A 20,874-nucleotide genomic window follows, 5' to 3' on the forward strand; every position below is an offset into this window, starting at 1 on the left:
CCATATATCAATAGAAAGCTTAGTTATTGAGCTATCATGTGATGTATACATCTCAGTTTTGTAAAATTTAACCTTATGACTGGTTTTGTGGTCCAGGGTCACAAATTAGGCTACAATTTCAATTTGTTTATTGTATTTTTTTTTTTTTTCTGTTTTCTGATAAGCATTGTTCTGGGCTGCCGTTTTCAAAATCACTGCTTTCTTATGATACTTTTGGGAAACGCAGCCCTATTTGAATGCACTGTCTGAAGCATAGAGGTCTGAAGTAAGTAAATGCTCTCTGTGATTAATTTGTTTCTGGCTTGATACATATGCGTGCATTCAGAGGAGCAGGAAAGTAGTTCTATGTCCAATTCAATGCATATTATATGCAGTATTTTTTGTTAAATAAACAAAATCACTGGTAAACAAAAGACACCTTACTACTAGCATCAGGATCGATATATCGACAATTCAGGATCAATACGTCCATCCCTAATTCTCGTAATTTCGTAAAAATGCGGTTAAACCACTGATGTCACATGGACTGTTTTACTGATGTCCTTACTATGTTTCTGGGTCTGGAAACATTTCAGTTATGTTGCTGTCAATGCAGGGTCATAAAACTCTCGAATTTCACTAAAAATATCTATCACTAAAGTTCAGAAGATGAATGAAGGTCTTACGGGTTTGTATGAGGGGCCGTGCAAGCCATAATTCATTCTGGCACTCACACACACATTCATTCTCTCCTCTCACATACACATACAGTATGAATGAATGAATTATGGCTTGCACGGCCCGTCATCGGTTTGGAACGACACAAGTGTGAGTAATTAATGACAGAACTGACATTTTTGGCAAAAAAAATCGTTCAAATTATTTTTGCAATTTCACTTGGTGATGCTAGTGATGAAGAAATAAAAAAGAACACAAAGATGCCGTGACAAGTTGTAAACAGTTGGTACTACTGCCATGTACGGATTTACTGACAATCATATATGACAAGTCATATTTCCGTAATTCAGTGTAATATAAAACATGGTCAAATGTCGTAAGTGTGGTCCGTTTAAGTTACGTTTGCAACACAAAATAATTTAAATAAAATAATTTAGACAAAATTAATAATTTGAACAAAACCTTCATGGGTCGCAATAAGCAAACAACATTTTGTAAACACTTTTTTTCCGCTCACATTGATGAGGGAAACATCCTGTAATTCAAGATGGCACATGGGAGGTTCCTTTCCACACCAGCAGCTTGCGCTGTTGTCCACAGCGGGAGGTATTATGTGTAACCATAAGGATAGAATTTCTCCTCTCTTCTCAGTTCATCAAACTTTAATAAAGATCTGTCAAAGAAAGAGACGTGACTTTTAAGCAAACCTTAGATACTGTGTCACAGCTGCAAACAAGGCAATTGAAAACTATAAGTGGGTAACAGGATGCACAGACTTGTTAAAAAAGGCCTTTTAGTTTGTAGACAAGCAAGATTGACAGAGCTTGTTATAATTACACAGAGAAAAACAAAACAATAAAATGGTGACTGATAGTGACTGACTACAATGGAGAACATTGTGAGGGCTGTTTCAAGCCATCTGCTGATATACTGTGAATGAATTACCAGGAATTTTGCAAAGCATATTCAAATTAGATATCTCTGATGACAGATAAACATGGTCCTTTCATTTTTTAGCATTGTTGGGTTGATAGCCTAACTAAAAAAAAGTGGACAACGTCAATTTTCTGTTGTAGGGAAAAATCTCAAATGACACATTTGCTAATTTTAAAAGAATAGTTCACCCTAAAAAAAATCTGTCATTAATTATTCACCCTCACGTCATTCCAAACCTGCAAGACCTTTGTTCATCTTCAGAACACAAACTAAGATATTTTTGATGAAATCCGACAGCTTTTTTGACCCTAGACAGCAACTCAACTGCCATGTTCAAGGCCCAGAAAGGTAGTAGGGACAATGTTAAAATTATAGTCCATGTGACATCAGCGGCTCAACTGTAATTTTACGAAGTTACAAGAATACCTTTTGTGCACAAAGAAAACAAAAATAACAACTTTATTCAACTATTTCTTCCCGTCTGTGTCAGTCTTTGCCGCACGATCACAAGACGGGGTTCTAACGTACAAAACATAAGTAAGGCTGAGCAAAAAATTGTAAATCATTCTCTCTGTTGAAATCTTCAGACATGTTTACAAAGACTGTTTTATGTACAGCGTGTGTCTTCCTCTGCTTGTAAGCCAGGCATAGCATGTCAAAGACTGACCCGGAAGAGAAGAAATTGATTAAAGCCGTTATTTTTGTTTTCTTTGTGCACAAAAAGTATTCTCGTAGCTTCATAACATCACGGTTGAACCACTGATGTCACATGGACTATTTTAATGATGTTCTTACTACCTTTCTGGGTCTTGAACGTGTTGGCTGCGTTACTGTCTATGCAGGGTCAGAAAGCTCTCAGATTTCATCAAAAATATCTTAATTTGTGTTCTGAAGATGAACAAAGGTCTTGGAATGACTTGACAGTGAGTAATTAAATGACAGAAGTTTCATTTTTTGGGTGAACTATCCCTTTAAGTAAATAGATGCTAAAATTAACTAAATTTGTCAATTTAATAATAAAAACAGTTAAATTAACAGATTTAAGAAATAAAAATGCTTATTCGCTTCAAGACTTAATTCAAGATGCGGTGCTTATATAAAGGCAAGAAATAAAATAAATATGTTGGAACTGAAAGGTGAAAAGTGATCAAAACCAAGCATTAAATGGGTAATAAAAAAAGTTTTCTGAATGAAAGGACAAAAAAAAAATCAATAAGAAAATAACAATTATAGACTACAAGGCCATTTTTGCCAAAGTGAAACTGAGAATGATAATCTACCCAAACATTTACTGCAATAAAAGTCCTTGATTTATAATGATATGAAAATGTAAGATAATGGGCCAGATTTACTAACAGCTTGGTCCAGCGTTTTAATACTACTATAAGGATTTACTAAAGACGTGCAGTGAAGAATTAGCACTGAAAAGGTGTGGACACAGTTATTTCTGCACCTGACCTTATTGAATATAGATTTGTAGGTATTGCCCTTTCAGACATTAAATTTATGGGAGGAGAGTATTAAAATGAATCACGCAAAGTAACATTTGCACTCATCAAATTACTGGTATTTGCGCCATTATTTAACACCCCAAAAAAGCATATCTTACAGCAGGTGGTAATTTCCGCTGCTCTTGGTAGACGGTCATTACGGAAAAAATCTGGCTGCGTCTGTGTTCTTTAAGGTGTGCATTGTTATTAAATCACACACAGAATTTTTCCCTCCCATTGAAAACATTTATGGAATTGTGCTCTAAAGATAATTTGCCCTGTTTAGTAAATCTGGCCCAATATGTTCCATGTTTCCCAAGAAGGAAAATACTTCTAAGAATGCTAGAACTAGCTTAGCATTACATTTTAATAAAAGACCCAATAAACCACCCTAACAAGCCCTACTAGTGCTTTACTGGTTTTATCTTATAGAGGCCTTATGACCTCTTCCTTACTTTTATTTGCTTTACTGTAAACACCTGACATTTGTGTTAGTTTCTATTTTTCCATGGAGAAATGTCAACAAAATCAGGTTATTTTGTTTTTTAAATCTTCAATGCATTTCTGTGTATAACACCTTACTCATGTCAGAATGGCTGTCTTTGAATTAAATGACTGGCAGCTCAAGCCCTTCCCAATAAGGTGAGGCCTGTTTCTAAAGGTTATTTATAGATGACATGACTGTGGTTTACCTCACTGAGAAGAACCCAGACATCAGAATCAGAGTGAACCAGTAGTCGCATGGCTGCTATTTCTCCTAATGCTCCATCAACTTCCCCCTCAGCCACTCCATTCTTAAAAGAACCTAATAAAAGAGACATTTATGACATCTCATCACATCTTAAACAGAAACCACCTGACCTCTGGGTTTCACACTTACACACAAACTAGTTTCAAACAATGGCCGAGTATGCTTACATTTTTACATAACCACTTTTGAGCTCATGTTTGTTACTGTGGTTCATCCAAAGAAGTAAAACCAAAGCAAGAGTGTGTATTATAGACATGTGTAACGGAGGCCAGCTAGTAGGTGCTGTGCAGGTAAACCTCACTCCCCGATCTCAAGAGACGCACTAGCGACTGACAAAAAAAAAATAAAAAATCCTCTGGACCCTTGGCTCATGCAGAGTCGAATGAACACCAAAATGTAAAAATCGTAACATTTATTTTTCCCCCGCTATTTTTAATAGTTAAAAAAAAAAGACAGTTTATTTGATTTTCACCAAAATTGGCTCAGATCATCTTCAGACCATGCTGGCAGAAAGGTATGGAAATCAAATTGATTAGTCAAACTGTTGTCGAATAACACGAATTAATTCTATGAAGAGTACGCAAAAATGGATGTGAGGCTATATCTCCGCAACGGTTTGGCATATTGAGACCAAACTTGGTGTGTGTTATAACAACCACAGTCTAAGGCTACCTGCACAGTTTCAGAGCAGTGCCACCTACTGGTCAGAAGATATGAAAAATGGCTCTTTTTGCTAATAAGCGTTGGCCAAAAATCACAAAACTGGTCTCTTTAGATTCGGTGGAGCATGCGCATAAGGAACAATTTCCCCCTATCAGCCATTTTGGGTGTCGGCCATTTTAAATTTTGTCATAAAATGCTATATTTCAGAAAAGCAATGCCGTATTGTTATGAAATTTGCATCATGCCCTGATGGTACTCAAAAGAATTTGAGGCATAAAAAGAAATGAGCAAAAATGCTAATAACCTATTGTAATGAAACTGGTCTCAATATATTATTTGGGTCATGACGAGAACATAGATACCAATTTTGCCACAGTCAACCGAACTTGTCCGCCGTTTTGATTTATGTTGGAAACCTACTTTTTTGAACTCCTCCGTTGGTCTGATTTTCACTAAATTTGGCTCAGATCATCTTCAGACCATGCTGGTGAGAAGTTATGGATTTCATGTTGATAGATGAAACCGTATTTGTACAGTGCCATAACAAATGTGAGGTGTGATGCCGGTCAATTTTGTAACAGCAACAGCTACTGGTCAACTGTGATAAATCTTTCAATCATATTAATAGTGACTGTATTTGATTTTTTTCGCCATTTTGCTTTAAATAATAAATGTCTTTAATTGCTCATTGATGCAGTTGGTTAGATGCTGCCAGACATGGCATAACTTATCTTGCCCTCTTTGTGCTTGGTCCCTTAATTGCTATATTTATTTTTGTTTTCTGTGCGCACAAAATGTATACTTGAAGGTTTATAAACTTAAGGAACTACTGATGTCACATGGACTATTTTGATGATGTCCTTACTACCTTTCTGGGCCTTGAATGTTTCGGTTGCACTGCTGTCTATGCAAGCTCAGAAAGGTCTTACGAGTTTGGAAAGACATGAGGATGAATAATTAATGACAAAATTTAAATTTTTGGTGAACTATCCCTTTAAGCAAATGAGAGAAACATTAGAACCAATGTGACCAGTTGAATAAAAAATGGAAGAAAGCATTTTCGTTTCTCAAGAAGAATGCTGTCATAGTTTCACCACACACTAGTGAAAAAATGCAGCCATTCAAGAACTGTTAATCAAACGAAACATCACAAAAGTCATTCAGCTCAAAGGGGAAAAAAATGTAACCAGTTCTGTCTAAGAACCGGTTTTTGAAACCCAAACTTATAACTTGTGTTCACAAGCCTCGTTGGCCAACTCTCTGGAGTTTCCTGTAATTATTATGATCATCACCGCTAGCTTTACAACGACTCATATCTAACTAGTATCGTCGTATTATTATCACTTACAATACTTGGCATTCTTCGTTCACTGACAAACAAATGACTGCACTTCATCTATATGTATTTATGCAAAACATTACAAATGAGTGACAGAAAACAAACAGGACACTAATAATGGTTGAGTACCTATCTGAACAAAGCCATCAGATGAGGGTTTACAGCAGGCTAAATCTCCTCTTGCCACCTTTTCCTTCACAGAGTTCTGTAAAACACAGACATGTACCTGTCAGCACTTTATACTTCAATGCAAATAAAAACATAAAGACATACCAGGACGTATGTACAAAAATCCTTGTCTAACAGGTTTAAGGTAAAGTTTGAACTTCAACACGATCTCACACGAAGCAAAAGCCACAAATTTGGTTTTGGGTGTCAGTTTTCTGTTGTCTTAGAAATGTTTACTTGGCTAGCAAGCACAGGAGCAAGGCCTCATCACAACAAGCAAATGAATACAAATGTATACTTAGAAAAAGGGTGTAGTCACACATGTTCTAATATACAATGCAACGCCTAAAGCTGTAACAACAGCGACATGTTTTAGACAAACTGAAACCACCCATTTTTTGGGCAGCTTTGCCTCTGGATATATTTAAGCGGGTTTCAAAGTATTTAAGACATTTAAAACATTTTAGGTGTTTAAAAAACAATTAAACAAACAGTCATGAAGCACACCAACCAGTTCCGGGAGGAACAACAACAAAAAAGTGAACTTAAAGATTGTGTGCTTATCATCTTTTACGAGGGAATAAATTACAGTTCCATAAATCGTAATCAGATAGAAGACGTCAACACAATATACAACTTTTAGGGAGTGTACTAGTGGGGAAACTCAATTACGTCATTTACATTGTTTCACAGCAGAGAGTGTTTGGTCACTGCTGAGCTCTTTCACCCAGATTTGTTGAGATTCTCTGATTGGTGGATCGTTCTTATCAGGATTTTTTTTATGGGTAATATAGTCTTTCACCTGTAATTTGGCTGTTAATAATTATTGGGTTTATTATTCCTCAGAACCTCATGGTGTATCCTGAAAGGTTTACACTACTGTTCAAATGTTTAGGGTACAAATTTCTTTTGGAGTTTTGTTCAACAAGTATCCAATAAATTAATCAAAAGTCATAGTACAGACATTTACAACGTTACAGAAAATTTCAACAGAAGATTACAGTTTCCACAAAAACTATTTCGAACACTGATAATAATACGTTATGAAATGTTTGAGCAGCAAATCAGCATATTAGAATGATTTCAGGAATAAATTACTTCGACTTGACTTTAACTAAAGGGATCATGACATGAGAAATAAAATTTACCTTGATCTTTTGACATGTGACCCTGGACCACAAAACAAGTATATTTGTAGCAATAGCCAACAATACATTTTATGGGTCAAAATCATTGATTTTTCTTTTATACCAAAAATCATTAGGATATTAAGTAAAGATCATGTTTCATGAAGATATTTTGTAAATTTCCTACTATAAAACTTAATTTTTGATTAGTAATATGCATCGCTAAGAACCTTATTTGAACAACTTTAAAGGTGTTTTACTCAATATTTAGATTTTTTGCACCCTCAGATTTTCAAATATCTGTATCCTAACAAATCATACATCAATGGAAAGCTCATTAATTCAGCCTGAACATGTATAAATCTCAATTTAAAAAAAAATGACCCTTATGATGTCCTGGGTCACATATAAGAGATCTTCTTACCATCAAAACATTGTGCAAGTTTCATAGATTAAAACATCGTCCTCATTATAAACAAAGCATTTATTTAATCAAGCTCCAAAAACAGCTCACTTGAATCTCACGTCACAAACTTTTGAATAAACACTGCCTCCAGAGCAAGGCATCAACAAATATTTATCATCTCACCATAGGCCCAGCCACCCGGCATTCAGTAGCTTAATGGTTCACTTGATCACACCGGATGCGAGTGCTGCTTCGCGTCGAAAGCAAATAGAAATTACAATCATTAACGCCATCTTGTCTACACTGGATACAGTATATAGATGCGTGTTCACTTTCTGACACAGTCCATGCACTTGAGACTTACATCAATAGGACAAATGGAGTAAAAGAACATTTGTGTTGACCCGTTATCAGAAGAAAACCAGTGTTACCCGGATCGCGTCAGAGGATTAATCAGAGCATTTTGTTTTGTAAACGGAAATGACCTTTTTTTTAATCATGTTGTCAAAACACATTATGCAATAGTGAGGGGGTGTTGTTACTGTTTTCTATGCAATGATATTAGTTAATCAGGTGGAATGAGGGTTAAAAATAATTTTTCCAAATATTTTTTTTTTTTTTTTTTGCGCAAAATACTTTCGTAACAACATAAGTAAACCTCAAGAAACATATTAAAATAATAAAACCCATGTCATGACCCCTTTAAAGGGGTCCTTTTATGCACCTTTCCAAAGTCTTTATTTTGTTTTGGGGGTGTACTTGAACATGCTGTCATGCTTAGTGGTTCGAAAAACGCATAATTTTTCACATAATTTACATTATTACAATAGCCTTCTCCCCAGTCTGGCACAAATGGCTCGATTAGTTCCTGGTTCCACCTTCCGAAAAACCAAATGTATTGTGATTGGTCAGCAGCCCCACTGCGTTGCGACTGGCAAACAGCGTGGACCGCGCTCCGTCCTGCTGCGTCCTGCGGCTACCGGAGGAGTTTGCGAACCCTTTAGTTAAAGCTTGCGTTTAAGCGAGCCGACCTGCAGCTGCCCAAACATACACACCACACACTGGCTAAAGTTCAAAAAGTGAAAAAGCATAATAGGACCCCTTTAAAATAGAAAACACTTACATTGTTAGGGAGCACCTCCACAGTTGTGTTGTAAAACCTGTCACCATTTGTCTCAATATTGCCAGATCGAAAAAAGTACCTAGAAGTGAGTGGAACAAAAATATAAAAACATTAAATCAGTCAATCCCTGCTGAAAAAACCCCCAAAACAATAGGAACCATCACAAATTTTGGTTATAATGGGAATTGTACTGGTTTTATTGGAAACTGTAATTGGTCTATACTGGTTATTGGTCACCTTCTATTGGTTGGCTTGTTAAAACCACTAAATCCTAAAGGAATATGTCTCAAAACACACTACAGGAAAACATTTTTAGTGGTTTTAATGGTTAAAAGTTGATGGTTTGTTATGGTATTTTTAGTATTGTTATTTTTTCAGGAAGTTTTGCTGCATGTCCCAACTACAAAATAAGTTATAAGTTATGCATGTAGCTTTAACAATTCGTTATTTCTCTACCATCAGTGGAATTTGTTTAGCAAGTCAAAGAGACGGTCTGCTGCATTTAAAAAAACAACCAGGAATTTCTCAGGGCTCATTACTCTTTGTCAAGTGACAAAGGCACAGATTACATATGATTTAATATAAATGGTACTGAGAATGTTGACATTTTTTTTTAACAAATATCTGCATTTAGATCTTAACTTAGCTTTTGGGAATCTGTAAATGGCATCAAATTAACTCTGTGTGCTTAAAGGGAATTTCTACAGATTGCTCCTTTACAAACATTGCCAGTATAGAATATCCTGTTCAGAGGAGCTGAAACAGAAGCCACTGGTTCACATTCTTTCAGCAGGGCAAACTCACATTATTATAAGAGATCACTTTCGCTCCGCCTCCCTCACATCCCAGCACCAGTAGGAAAGTCCACAACACCAAACCCCTGACGCTGATTGGTTGGAACACGGTTTGTTTATGTGTGGAATAGTTGATAGTGCCGATTGTTTTTTTGGCATATCTCGGACCCTAGGCTGACCAGAGAGACGTGGTTTTTTCACAGACAATTTATGGGGCAGGCAGCGAGCGGATCGTGAAGAAAGGTCAGCTGAAATTGACACTATGTTTTAGGCTAGAAATCGCTGATACAACCTTTAAGGGTACATTTACACTGCCACTGGGTTTTTACTAGGGATGCACCGATATGAATCGGCCGATCATGCTTGCGCGTTTTGTCAGTAAAGCCGGTTCTGTAATCAGCGGTAAATGCCATCAGGTGCGTGATTTCACGTTGAGCCATATATACTACACATAGCCATTGTTCACTGACGAGCCGCGCAAATCAATGTTCATTATCAGTGTGAATGTGCGCAGCTCGTCAGTGAACAACGGCTGTGTGTAGTATATATGGCTCAACGTGAAATCACGCACCTGATGGCATTTACCGCTGATTACAGAACCGGCTTTACTGACAAAACGCGCAAGTGATCGGCCGATTCATATCGGTGCATCCCTAGTTTTTACTTCTATTTATATATCTATGTAAAGAAATATTTACAATGCATATTATCAACCATGCCTCAACCTCAAGCTTACCGAGCCGAGTTTTCTTTCACTGATAAAAGTATAGTTGTTCCTGTATGATTTTGTTTCTTCTGCAGAACACAAAAGAACACCACTGGACTTCACTGATATCATTGTATGGACAAAAAAATATTAACATTTTAAACTTATATTTTTATTTTGTGTGTTCTGCAAAAGAAAAAAGTCAAACCGTTTTGAAACGACATGAATAAATGACGACCGAATTTAGATTTTCTGGTGATATACAAACTGGATCTACAAGCTGTAACTTTATCAAGAATGTCTGTTTCCGTGTACACCTTATATACTCAATCAAATGAATGTACTGGTGTCTCACCCTTTGAGAGTTTGAGGTGTGGTAAAAGTAATGAGGACGTAATCTCCTCTTTTAGGTGTAAGGCCCCAGAAGAAATCTTCTCCATTGTAAGCTCTCTCCAAAGTGTGAGTCTGATATTTCTCCAGACTGCTCTTCAGTTGAGCTGGTGGGTTTGTGTGGCTTTTGAACAGCACTTGATTCCCAAAGTCTTTATCCTGTAGATCACATAAAGACAGACATACACATCAGCGCTGTTCTAAAACCTAGGTGACTTCTAAGACAGCATCCTAACTGAAATAGAACCTAATAAGGGAGGAATTTACATAGGCATCATGTAAAGCCTCTTTGGTTGGTTTGGCTGTTGATTTGGTGACCGGTTCCAGACATTCATGTGTTGCATTATTCTCAGGGATTGTTCTCTAGACCCTGTATTCTTTTGTGTATGTATTGTGTTTGGGACTTGGCGTCTGGATCCTGACAATCCTGTCTACTTTGGTTTCGGGCCTGAGATCCTGACATTCAGGCTCAAGGCAATTTTGTCTGCCTTGTGCCTTGTTTTCATTAGAACACACAGCTTTTGTTTATATTCATTTGGTGTGTGCTCTTGTGTCTTGATATTGTGTTTGTTGGTTTTTGTGTTGAGCTCTTTTGTTAATAAAGACCTTTTGATTACATCTTGGATGTTCTGTCAAATACTAGTTAGCTTGTACTATTATTTTTTTCTGGACGCATTGTGAACTTCGCACTTTTAATGGGGCTGTTTCTTTAAAGGTGAAGAGTGTAATTATCTCTGTGGCTAAAATTCTTCCTTATAGCCCAGTTTATTTTTCAGAGAGAACTACATGTAACCTACTGGTTGGGTGACTTGCCACAATACACTACCAGTTTTTTTGTTTTTTTTTAAAGAGGCCACTTCTGCTCACCAAGCCTGCAAAGTACAGTAACATTTTAAAATATATTTTTACTATTAAAATTTTTTTTTTTCTGTTTGAATACATTTTAAAATGTAATTCATTACTGTGGTTTTAAAGCTGAGCTTTAAATTTTTTGGCATCATTACTCCAGTCACATGATCCTTCAGAAATCATTCCAATATTCTAATTTGCAGCTCAAAAACATTTATTATGTTTGAAAACAGTTGAGTAATTTTTTTTTTTTTTCAGTTTTCTTTGGTAAATAGAAAGTTCCGAAGAGCAGCATTTATCTAAACTAGAAATCTTTTGTAACTTTAAAAATGTCTTAATCACTTTTGATCAATTTAAATCATCCTTGCTAAATTATAGAAATTAATACTTTTATTTCTTTACCAAAAAAAAGAAAAAAAATATGATACTGTCTCCAAGTGATTTGAATGGTATAGTGTATAATGCTACAAAAGCTTTTTATTTCAGATAAATGCTGATCTTTGGATCTTTCTATTCATCAAAGAATTCTGACAAAAAAAAATTACTCAACTATTTTAAATATTGATAATAATAATAATAGTCAAAAATATTTCTTGAACAGCAAATCAGCATATCAGAATTATTTCTGAAGGATTTTGTGACACTGAAAACTGGAGTAATGATGCAGACAATTTAGCTTTAATCACACCAATAAATCACATTTTAAAATATATTCAAATAGAAAACATTTCAGAATTGTACTGTTTGTGCTCTACTTTGGAACAAATAAACGCAGGCTTGGCGAGCAGAAGAGACTTCTTTAAAAAAAACATTAAAAATCTTACAGTTCAAAAACTTTTGACTGGTAGTGTAGATAATAATTTGCGATTCCTACTGGTGCCATTAGCACACTAGAAATGACACACTTCACCTTTAAGATGAATTCCATGAGTTGTGTTATTACGAATTTGTTATTATGGAAATAGAATTTGCTAATATAAATAATGTAAATGTCCTGTTTGCAATGTAGATAAACTGTTGTCTACAGCTACAGATGTATAGTACTGTTGGTGAATGTAGTAGGTGGCCACTATTCTATTTAACACAACTAGTTAAAGTTTAAATAAATTTCTTGTGTGTTTTAGTTTTTTTTAATCTAGTTTTATGAATGTTTATTTCAGTTTTAGATTTTTTAGTTAATTAATTAAATTAAACTAAAAATAATGTTTTTCTTTATTTCAAGTAACATTGTTTTTATTGTTTCAGTTTTACTTTGCATTAACTAAAACCAAACATTAGCATATATACATATGAAAATCTTCATACAAGGAAGAGGAGGTTTGAATTACCTTTAGGTTTTGAATTTTGCCGGGTAGCGAGGAATGCAAACCGACATGCTGGAACAGTGAGGGTTTGTAAGTCCTCTTCAGTTGGGCCTTCTCATTATTGCAGTGTTTCTAAGTGCAATGAATTACAACAATAAACAACGAATGCCTTACATCAATCTCAATCTCACAAGCAACCAAATAAAAATAAGTAAATATATTCAAACTTACTGAATCTTTCTCAGGGTTACACACTTTAACCCACAGGATGTGATCGAGCAGCCAATCGATTGGCTTGTCTTTGTGGAACATCAGGAAGAACTCCACAATCAGTGGCAGATCTGATGTGCGGAAAAGCTTGCCTAGAATATAAAAAATGAGCAATGTACTTAATTTCATGCTAGGACACAAAGGCCCAGTTTCACAGACAGGGCTTAGACTAAGCCAGGATTGGGCCATTGTTCAATTGGGATATTTAAGTAATTTTTTCAAATATGTTTCGAAAAAAAAAAAAAAACATTACATTATATATTTTAAGATCAGTCAGTGCAAGTCTCTTTTAGTTGAAACAGCTCAGACTTACACTTTAGTCTAGGACTAAGCTTAAGCCTTGTCTGTGAAACCAGGGGAAATAGCATAATAGATTTGGTCTTAGTAAACAGTATTTATGCGAGCTGTGAGACACTAGCAATGTTGCAGTGAAATTTAATGCTACTGTGAGAAAACCTAGTTGATTTAAGAGATTATTGAAATAATCAAGAGGATCTAAATTGAATTATTTTGAAGTCACATATGTAAGTTCTAGCAAAAGCTGTTTGTTTAACAAAGAGGGCTCATATTTCCTTCCTTTCTATGTCTGACCCTTTGACACGGACTAATGAAAGATATCTTATCGCTACTGTAAATGAAAAAGACCATAAATTTGCATTTGCAACTGCAAGACTAACAACCATTTTTCAACCATTGGTCCAGGTGTACAAATAACAAAACAGCACACATGAAACAACTGATCAAACAAAAATGGTGGGAGAGAAGAGAATGGGAGAGGTTAGAAAAAGACAAGACATCAGTGAAGACAAGACACTGACCAATGAATCCCAGCTGGGAAAACTCCAGGAAAAGCCACTCCTCTGAAAGCACCTGCTCTATGTGTTTTTTCATGGACCCAAAGAATCCTTGCTTTGCTACAATATCATCCTCAAGCTGAAACACATATACGCAGACTTAGACCGATAAAGGGAATGAAACACAAGAGCAAACAGTTAGTTGTATGACAGTGTCTTTGGCATTACCTGGACGTAGTATGTGCCCTTAGGCTGCGCATACAGCATGAGGAAACTGTAGTCAAGGTTCTGCTTGGTCCTCCATCTATGATCAATAAAACACGCTTCACAATTAAAGGGGACATATCATCTACCAACCCAGAAAATGTCAAAAAGGACACCCAGTAACTTTGTGACGTAGAAAGGGGATTCTATTATAATATTACCGCCACTTAATCTAGACGTTTCCACCCGTGGTGCCACCATTTTGTTTTTGCAAGTGACAATGGTGTACCAGTTCTAACGCCATGGCGAAAGTTCGAACAAAGCATGCTAACTGTCCGTCGTTGACTGCACAGATGAGCACTGAACACTATTTAGAGTCCCAGCCTCAGAGGACACAAGAGAGCAGTGGATTTATTGATTTATTTACTGTATATTACACCACTGCCACACAGATCTAATATAAAAATGCAATGTCTTTCCCAGCTGTTTAGCTTCACAGACATAACCGACTGTTTTTGTGGCTTGTGTGTTTTTAACATGAACTTGTGTGTATTTGACAGTTTAAGCGCAATAAGACATGAAAGAGAACTTAGTTTAGTACTCACATGCTGTGTGACAGCCGCTTTCTGTATGTGTGAATGTGTGCGCTCAGAAAACCCTATATCAAAAGTTTAAACCAAAACCCAAACAGATGTTTTTGGGCAGAGTATCTGAGGTACAAGCTGTTCAGACACAGCTCTATTCTGGAAATAGGGGACTGGGAGCAGCGGTTCATTTGCATTTAAAGAGACGCCCGAAAACAGCGTGTTTCTACTTCCACTCAAAATAGGCATTTTCAAAATGATATAATAAATTATCTGTGTGGTATTTTGAGCTGAAACTTTACAGACACATTATGGGGAACTAAGACTTAGTGTAAATAGAGGCATCATAAGTCACCTTTAGGACACCATGTATTTCCAGTTATTTACAACATTTGCATTAGTAAATGTCTAACCTGACTCGCTCCTTTGGATCTCCAAAAGTTTCCTTCAGGTTATTTAAGTCTGGGTAATAGTGAGGAGATGGAGAGATCACCTCTATCACTCCGGAACTGACTGCATCTGGGAGACTACACAGAGTCAAATACACAGTTACTTGCACAGCGAGCTTGGAAACATGGAAACATCTCTAATGAAGCAGAAGAGTAATTAACGACACTCACTTGGTCTGTACATTCTGTACAACAGCATTCACAAATGTTGCATTTGTCTAAGAGAAGAATGAAAATATATATCAGTGAAAATAACAATAGTAAATGTATATTTTTTAAAGAAATAAATACTTTTACTCAGCAAGGATGCATTCATTTGATCACAGTAAAGACATTTATAATGTTACAAAAGACTTCTAGTTCATCATTTTAAGCACCAAACCAGCATATTAGAATGATTTCTGAAGCATCATGTGACACTAAAGAATGGGGTAATGGTGCTGAAAATTCAGCTTTGCCATCTTAGAAATAAATTACATATTAACAAACTACTTTTGATCTGTAGTGTATATTGTAAATAATTTTTGGGTACACTGAAATCAAATCTAAAATAAAAATAAAGACGAATCTGCACACCTTCACTTTTGGAACACAGCCAAACATCCAAGATATAAATAAAAACATGAAGTAAAAAGTAAAAATAAAAACATTTACACACATTGTGAGACATTTTTCCTACAGCTACACTAAGTTTTTGAATAATAAGATTTTAATGTTTTTCAAAGAAGTCTCTTCTGCTCGCCAAGCCTGCATTTATTTGATCCAAGGTACAGAAAAAACAGTAAAATTTTGAAATATTTTTACTATTTAAAATAAGTGTTTTCTATTTGAAAATATTTTAAAATGTCATTTATTCCTGCGATTTCAAAGCTAAATTTTTAGTCATCATTTTAGTCACATGGTCCTTCAGAAATCATTCTAATGTGCTGATTTGCTGTTCAAGAAACATTTATTATTATTGTTATTATTATTAATATTTAAAACAGTTGAGTACATATTTTCAGGACTCTTTGATGAATAGAAAGATCCAAAGATCAGCATTTATCTGAAATAAAAAGCTTTTGTAACATTAAACACTATACCATTCAAAAGCTTAAAGTCAGTATACATTTTGGGGGGATTATAGAAATTAATACTTTTATTTAGCAAGGATGGTTTAAATTGATCAAACATGATAATAAAGACATTTATAATGTTACAAAAGATTTCCATTTCAGATAAATGCTGTTATTTTGAACTTTCTATTCATCAAAGAAACCTGAAAATTCTACTCTTTTCAACATAATAATAATAAATGTTTTTTGAGTAGCAAATCACTAAAATATGAAAATGATTTCTGAAGGATCATGTGACTATGTAATGTTGCTAAAAAATCAGCATTGAAATCACAGGAATAAATTACATTTTAAAATATACACAAATAGAAAACAGTTATTATAAAAAGTAAAAATACTTTTAGAATTTTACTGTGTTTGCTGTACTTTGGATCAAATAAATGCAGGCTTGGCGAACAGAAGAGACTTCTTAAAAAAACATTAAAAATCTTACTGTTCAAAAACTATTGACTAATAGTGTAATTGTATTTAATAAGCCCACAGATTCGCATTACTTTAGATCAGCCACAGTAAAAATCTGTGACAGCATTAGGTAGTAGGAACTTTTCTGTGTATGCAACACCAAATCCTTGGTTAAAAATCAGACTCAACAACTCATAACATAAAACAGTTTGACAGGAATGAACTGATATAACCCTATAAAGTTAAATGCAACCTTACTTGAGCAATAAAACAGATAAAGCTAGGAGAGATATCAGAGAACAAAGAGCACAAGTAAATGGTTACCTCGGCAACAAAGACCACAATGACAATGTCTTTCCTCTCGGCAGGTGAAAGGTCATATAGTAGAGACTGGAGTGTGTTCACTAGATAACTCTGTTTCTGTCTGTGCACTGTGGGAACTCCTAACACCAGAGACACTGCGGAAACAGTCAAAACGGTGTGTCAGCTTGTCTTCCTATGATGACTGCATTACGTTAATTATGTACTGTATGTGTCAAATTATTATAAAACTGATCAAGGAAAAGAAACATTATCATAACATATGTTGAAAAATTAAACCCCCAATTAATTAAAAATCCCATTATGTTAGATTTTTAGGAAATAAAAATGTAGTATGCAAAGAGATATATAAAAAAGCAATGATAATTTTGCTTGTGGTTACATTTTGCGGATGGGAGATTTAGATCTTAGCTTCTTATGTACAGATACACTTGGTCTTTTTTTCCTTAATACATCAAAACACCAATATTACTTACGACAAGTATGTTTAAATCAAATTGAATTGGTACATTCTAAGCACAAACCTCCAGTCCGTCGCTGCCCCAGGTGAACGATGGGTTTCAGACTGTCCTCAAAATCCTTCAGGTGAGGCAAGTAGATATAGGCATTAGGCTGCGAAGGCAACAAGCGCCGAAGGACCTTGTTTTCTAATATAGCTAAAAGGGCAGACAAAATACTGAATAACTGTACAGACACAAATATTACTGTAGGAAATGTGCTTGGACTCACCTGAGGAGTTGCTGATGGTGAGATTCGATGCAGCAATGCTGCGGTTCTGAAGTTGACCAAGCACTTTAAGCAGCTCTTGTGATAAAATCTCCCCTCGTTGCTCTGCCCTCAACAGCCTCTCATAGACCGAATGAAGCTTCACTGGCAAGTTATCTGAAACACAGAATGCCAGTCATCACCTGAGATAAATTAAATGCATATAATGCAATTTATATCAATCGTCATGTTTATTAATTGCTGCCGACACAGAAGCTCAAAACAGCTTCCGTTGGCTTTCTGCAAACAACTATTTGACTAAAAACAAGATGCCATTCCACTTAGAGGAAGTTTGTAGTGTTTCAGGAAGTTTGTAGTGTTAAATAGATTCTGCTATAGACTGTTTACAGTTGAAGTCAAAAGTTTACATACACTTTGCACAATCTGCTAAATGTTAATTATTTTACCAAAATAAGAGGGATCATACAAAATGCATGTTATTGTTATTTAGTACTGACCTGAATAAGACATTTCACATAAAATACATTTACATATAGTCCACAAGAGAAAATAATAGTTGAATTTATAAAAATGACCGCGTTGTCACATACATGATTCTTAATACTGTGTTGCTACCTGAATGATCCACAGCTGTTTTTTTGTTTAGTGATAGTTGTTCATGAGTCCCCTGTTTGTCCTTGTTAAACTGCTCACTGTTCTTTAGCAAAGTCCTTCAGGTCTCACTAATTATTTGTTTTTTCAGTATTTTTGTGTATTTGAACCCTTTCCAACAATGACTGTATTGATATGATCCATCTTTTCACACTTGAGGGACTCATATGCAACTATTACAGAAGGTTCAAATGCCCACTGATGCTCCAGAAGGAAAAACGATACATTAAGAGGCAAACTTTTGAACAGAATGAAGATGTGTACATTTTTCTTATTTTGCCTAAACATTGTATTTTTTATCTGTTAGTACTGCCCTTAAGAAGCTAGGGAAGATAGTACATGTTCCCCAGAAAACAAAATAAGGTAAACAATCCTCACATTTAAAAAGCTGTCCTCAGTGTGAAAATATGAATCTATAAATCATACAGGCATTGTTGAAAAGGGTTCAAATACACAAAAATGCTAAAAAGCCAAAGAATTTACAGGACCTGAAGGATTTTTCTGAAGAACAGTGGGCTTTTTACTGTTCAGGACAAACTGTTCATGAACAACTATCACAAAAAAACAAAAACAGCTGTGGATCATTCAGGTAACAACACTGTATTAAGAATCAAGAGTATGAAACTTTTGAATGGGGCCATTTTTATAAACTCAAATATTATTTTCTCTTGTGGACTATATATGTAAACATCTTTTATGTGAAATATCTTATTCAAGTCAGTACTAAATAAAAAATAACATACATTTTGTATGATCCCTCTTATTTTGGTCAAATAATTAACATTTTGCAGATTCTGCAAGGTGTATGTAAACTTTTGACTTCAACTGTACATGTTCATCTCTGTCGCTGAGCTACAATAGTTCCTCTTTGCCTCATTCCTACACTGAAGCTCAGGGCTTGTGAATCATGTTGTCTTTATTGTTTTATTAAAAACATTATTGTATTTCAAAACCAAAATCATCTTATTAAAATATTTTTTTAGCATTTAATGTCGTCAGCTGACTCAGATGGGGATAAAAAAACTAACTGGAAAGAGTTCTGCAATGCCAGTTTGTCAGGCATACAGGAAGCTGACAGAGCACCACGTCTGACAGGCTGACAGTTGATTGAGAAGGAGTTAAATAAATAAATTAGTAAATAAATAAATATACAAATACATAAATGAATTAACAAACATGTCAGAGCCAGAAACTTAACTTCTCAATTATAGTATCTTTTTAATTGATATACAATTCTTAGGTTCAAAATGTCAGTAACAGAAATTGTCAAACAAATCCAGAAAACTGTTAATAAATGTCAATTCCGATTAACCAATCCAACTATTCCAGAGGTCATCCACACAGGCACATTACAGGGAGATCACACACTCACCTGAGGTTGATGATGTGTGCCAGGATATTCGTAACGTCATCAACATACACAGAAAACTCGCGATGAGGAAAAGTTTGCCATTGCAGGACCTCATCTCATCTCACTCCACAGAAATATCAGAATAATTCTCGTAAACTCTTGGGACGAAGGCAAAATCCTCGGGATATAACAAGTGAGAAAAGGTTAGTTGCTGTTTCTTCCCCGCGACGTCTGAATGAACTGAAAAATGTTCACAATTTGACGAAAATCATTTTAAAAAGAATTCTACTTCCTCAGTTCAGGCCAGCTACACGCACTATCACGAAGCGTGTTGTCAGCCAATGCCTTGATACCACACGAGGAACTTAAAAAATAATAATAATCTGCTCACACCTCCAGACCGCACCAGTTCCATCCTCCACCTGTCCAGTTCATGAATATTCATCCAGTTGATGCATATTCACGACGACGCTACTATATTAATGTAGTGTTTGTTTTTACACATTGCGTTTAAACGTCTGCCAGATTATTTATGTGATTTATATTCAGATTTGTATATATGAATATTATATGTATCTGCTTTATAATAATAAAGTAGTTTAGAACTATCCCGTGAACTGTAAATTAATGTGCAATTACCTAAATAAAACACATGGACATTTTACATTACGATAACATTATTATGTTTAGTATAATAGCAAGAGAACAAGCCAAGATAACTTTCTGATTCAGTTCTCGAATTTTAAAGTGTAATAATAGAACTAGGCCTATATACCGGTCACAGATGTTGATTTGGTTTTAGCTGGTTTAAGTTGGTTTACTGGTCTCTCGGAGCTGTTCTGTAAAAATTATTGTAAGGCTAATGGTGACTGTTTGGTCATTTATAGGATTGATCTGGAGCTTTCTGACTCGATGAAGGATGTATGTGGAAAAAGTGACACCTAGGGGTGTATCTCTAACAACACCCAATAGTAAAAACGTGAACCTCTTACTAGTTTTGCATCATGCAGTATGTTACTAGTTTTTCATTAGTACTCAGTGTTGGGGAGTAACATGTAACGAAATTACCTAATTTAATTACAAAACAAATGTAACTAATCTGTGTAATTAAATTACAGTTTACACACATACAGATTTGACTGATTTCTTTTCCAAATCGCATTGACTGCTCTAAAATATGAGACACCAATGTTAAGGAGTTTATAGGACATATAAGGTGTTAAAGTCTTATAATCAAATTTTGATAATCTTAATTCAAGTGATGAAGAATTTTGAGAAGCCTGACCCAGAAGCCTGACCCTGAG

The 20,874-nt window shown here is 35.3% G+C and overlaps 1 protein-coding gene across 1 annotated transcript; it reads right to left on the reverse strand.

Annotated features, from left to right (window-relative positions):
• Positions 1-926: 926 nt before the first annotated feature.
• Positions 927-20,750, reverse strand: LOC141288609 (alpha-1,3-mannosyl-glycoprotein 4-beta-N-acetylglucosaminyltransferase B). Its single transcript, XM_073820772.1, has 15 exons — positions 19,592-20,750; positions 17,572-17,724; positions 17,367-17,498; positions 16,846-16,979; positions 15,176-15,222; positions 14,969-15,082; positions 13,996-14,071; positions 13,792-13,906; positions 12,935-13,065; positions 12,728-12,835; positions 10,516-10,709; positions 8,661-8,739; positions 5,966-6,041; positions 3,776-3,888; positions 927-1,330 (listed from the first exon to the last, which is right to left on the reverse strand). The coding sequence occupies exons 1-15, from the start codon at positions 19,683-19,685 to the stop codon at positions 1,313-1,315; spliced, it is 1,584 nt and encodes a 527-aa protein (XP_073676873.1). The 5' UTR covers positions 19,686-20,750; the 3' UTR covers positions 927-1,312.
• Positions 20,751-20,874: the final 124 nt, after the last annotated feature.

This window comes from Garra rufa, chromosome 16 (assembly GCF_049309525.1).
Source record: "Garra rufa chromosome 16, GarRuf1.0, whole genome shotgun sequence".
Taxonomy (NCBI): Eukaryota; Metazoa; Chordata; class Actinopteri; order Cypriniformes; family Cyprinidae; genus Garra; species Garra rufa.

Coding starts and splice junctions, on each gene's coding strand:
- LOC141288609 (XM_073820772.1), bottom strand. CDS start 19,685: ATGAGGTCCTGCAATGGCAAACTTTTCCTCATCGCGAGTTTTCTGTGT. Junction 17,499..17,571: donor CACCATCAGCAACTCCTCAG/GTGAGTCCAAGC, acceptor CTGCCCTTTTAG/CTATATTAGAAAACAAGGTC. Junction 6,042..8,660: donor TGGAGGTGCTCCCTAACAAT/GTAAGTGTTTTC, acceptor TGTGTTTTACAG/AACTCTGTGAAGGAAAAGGT.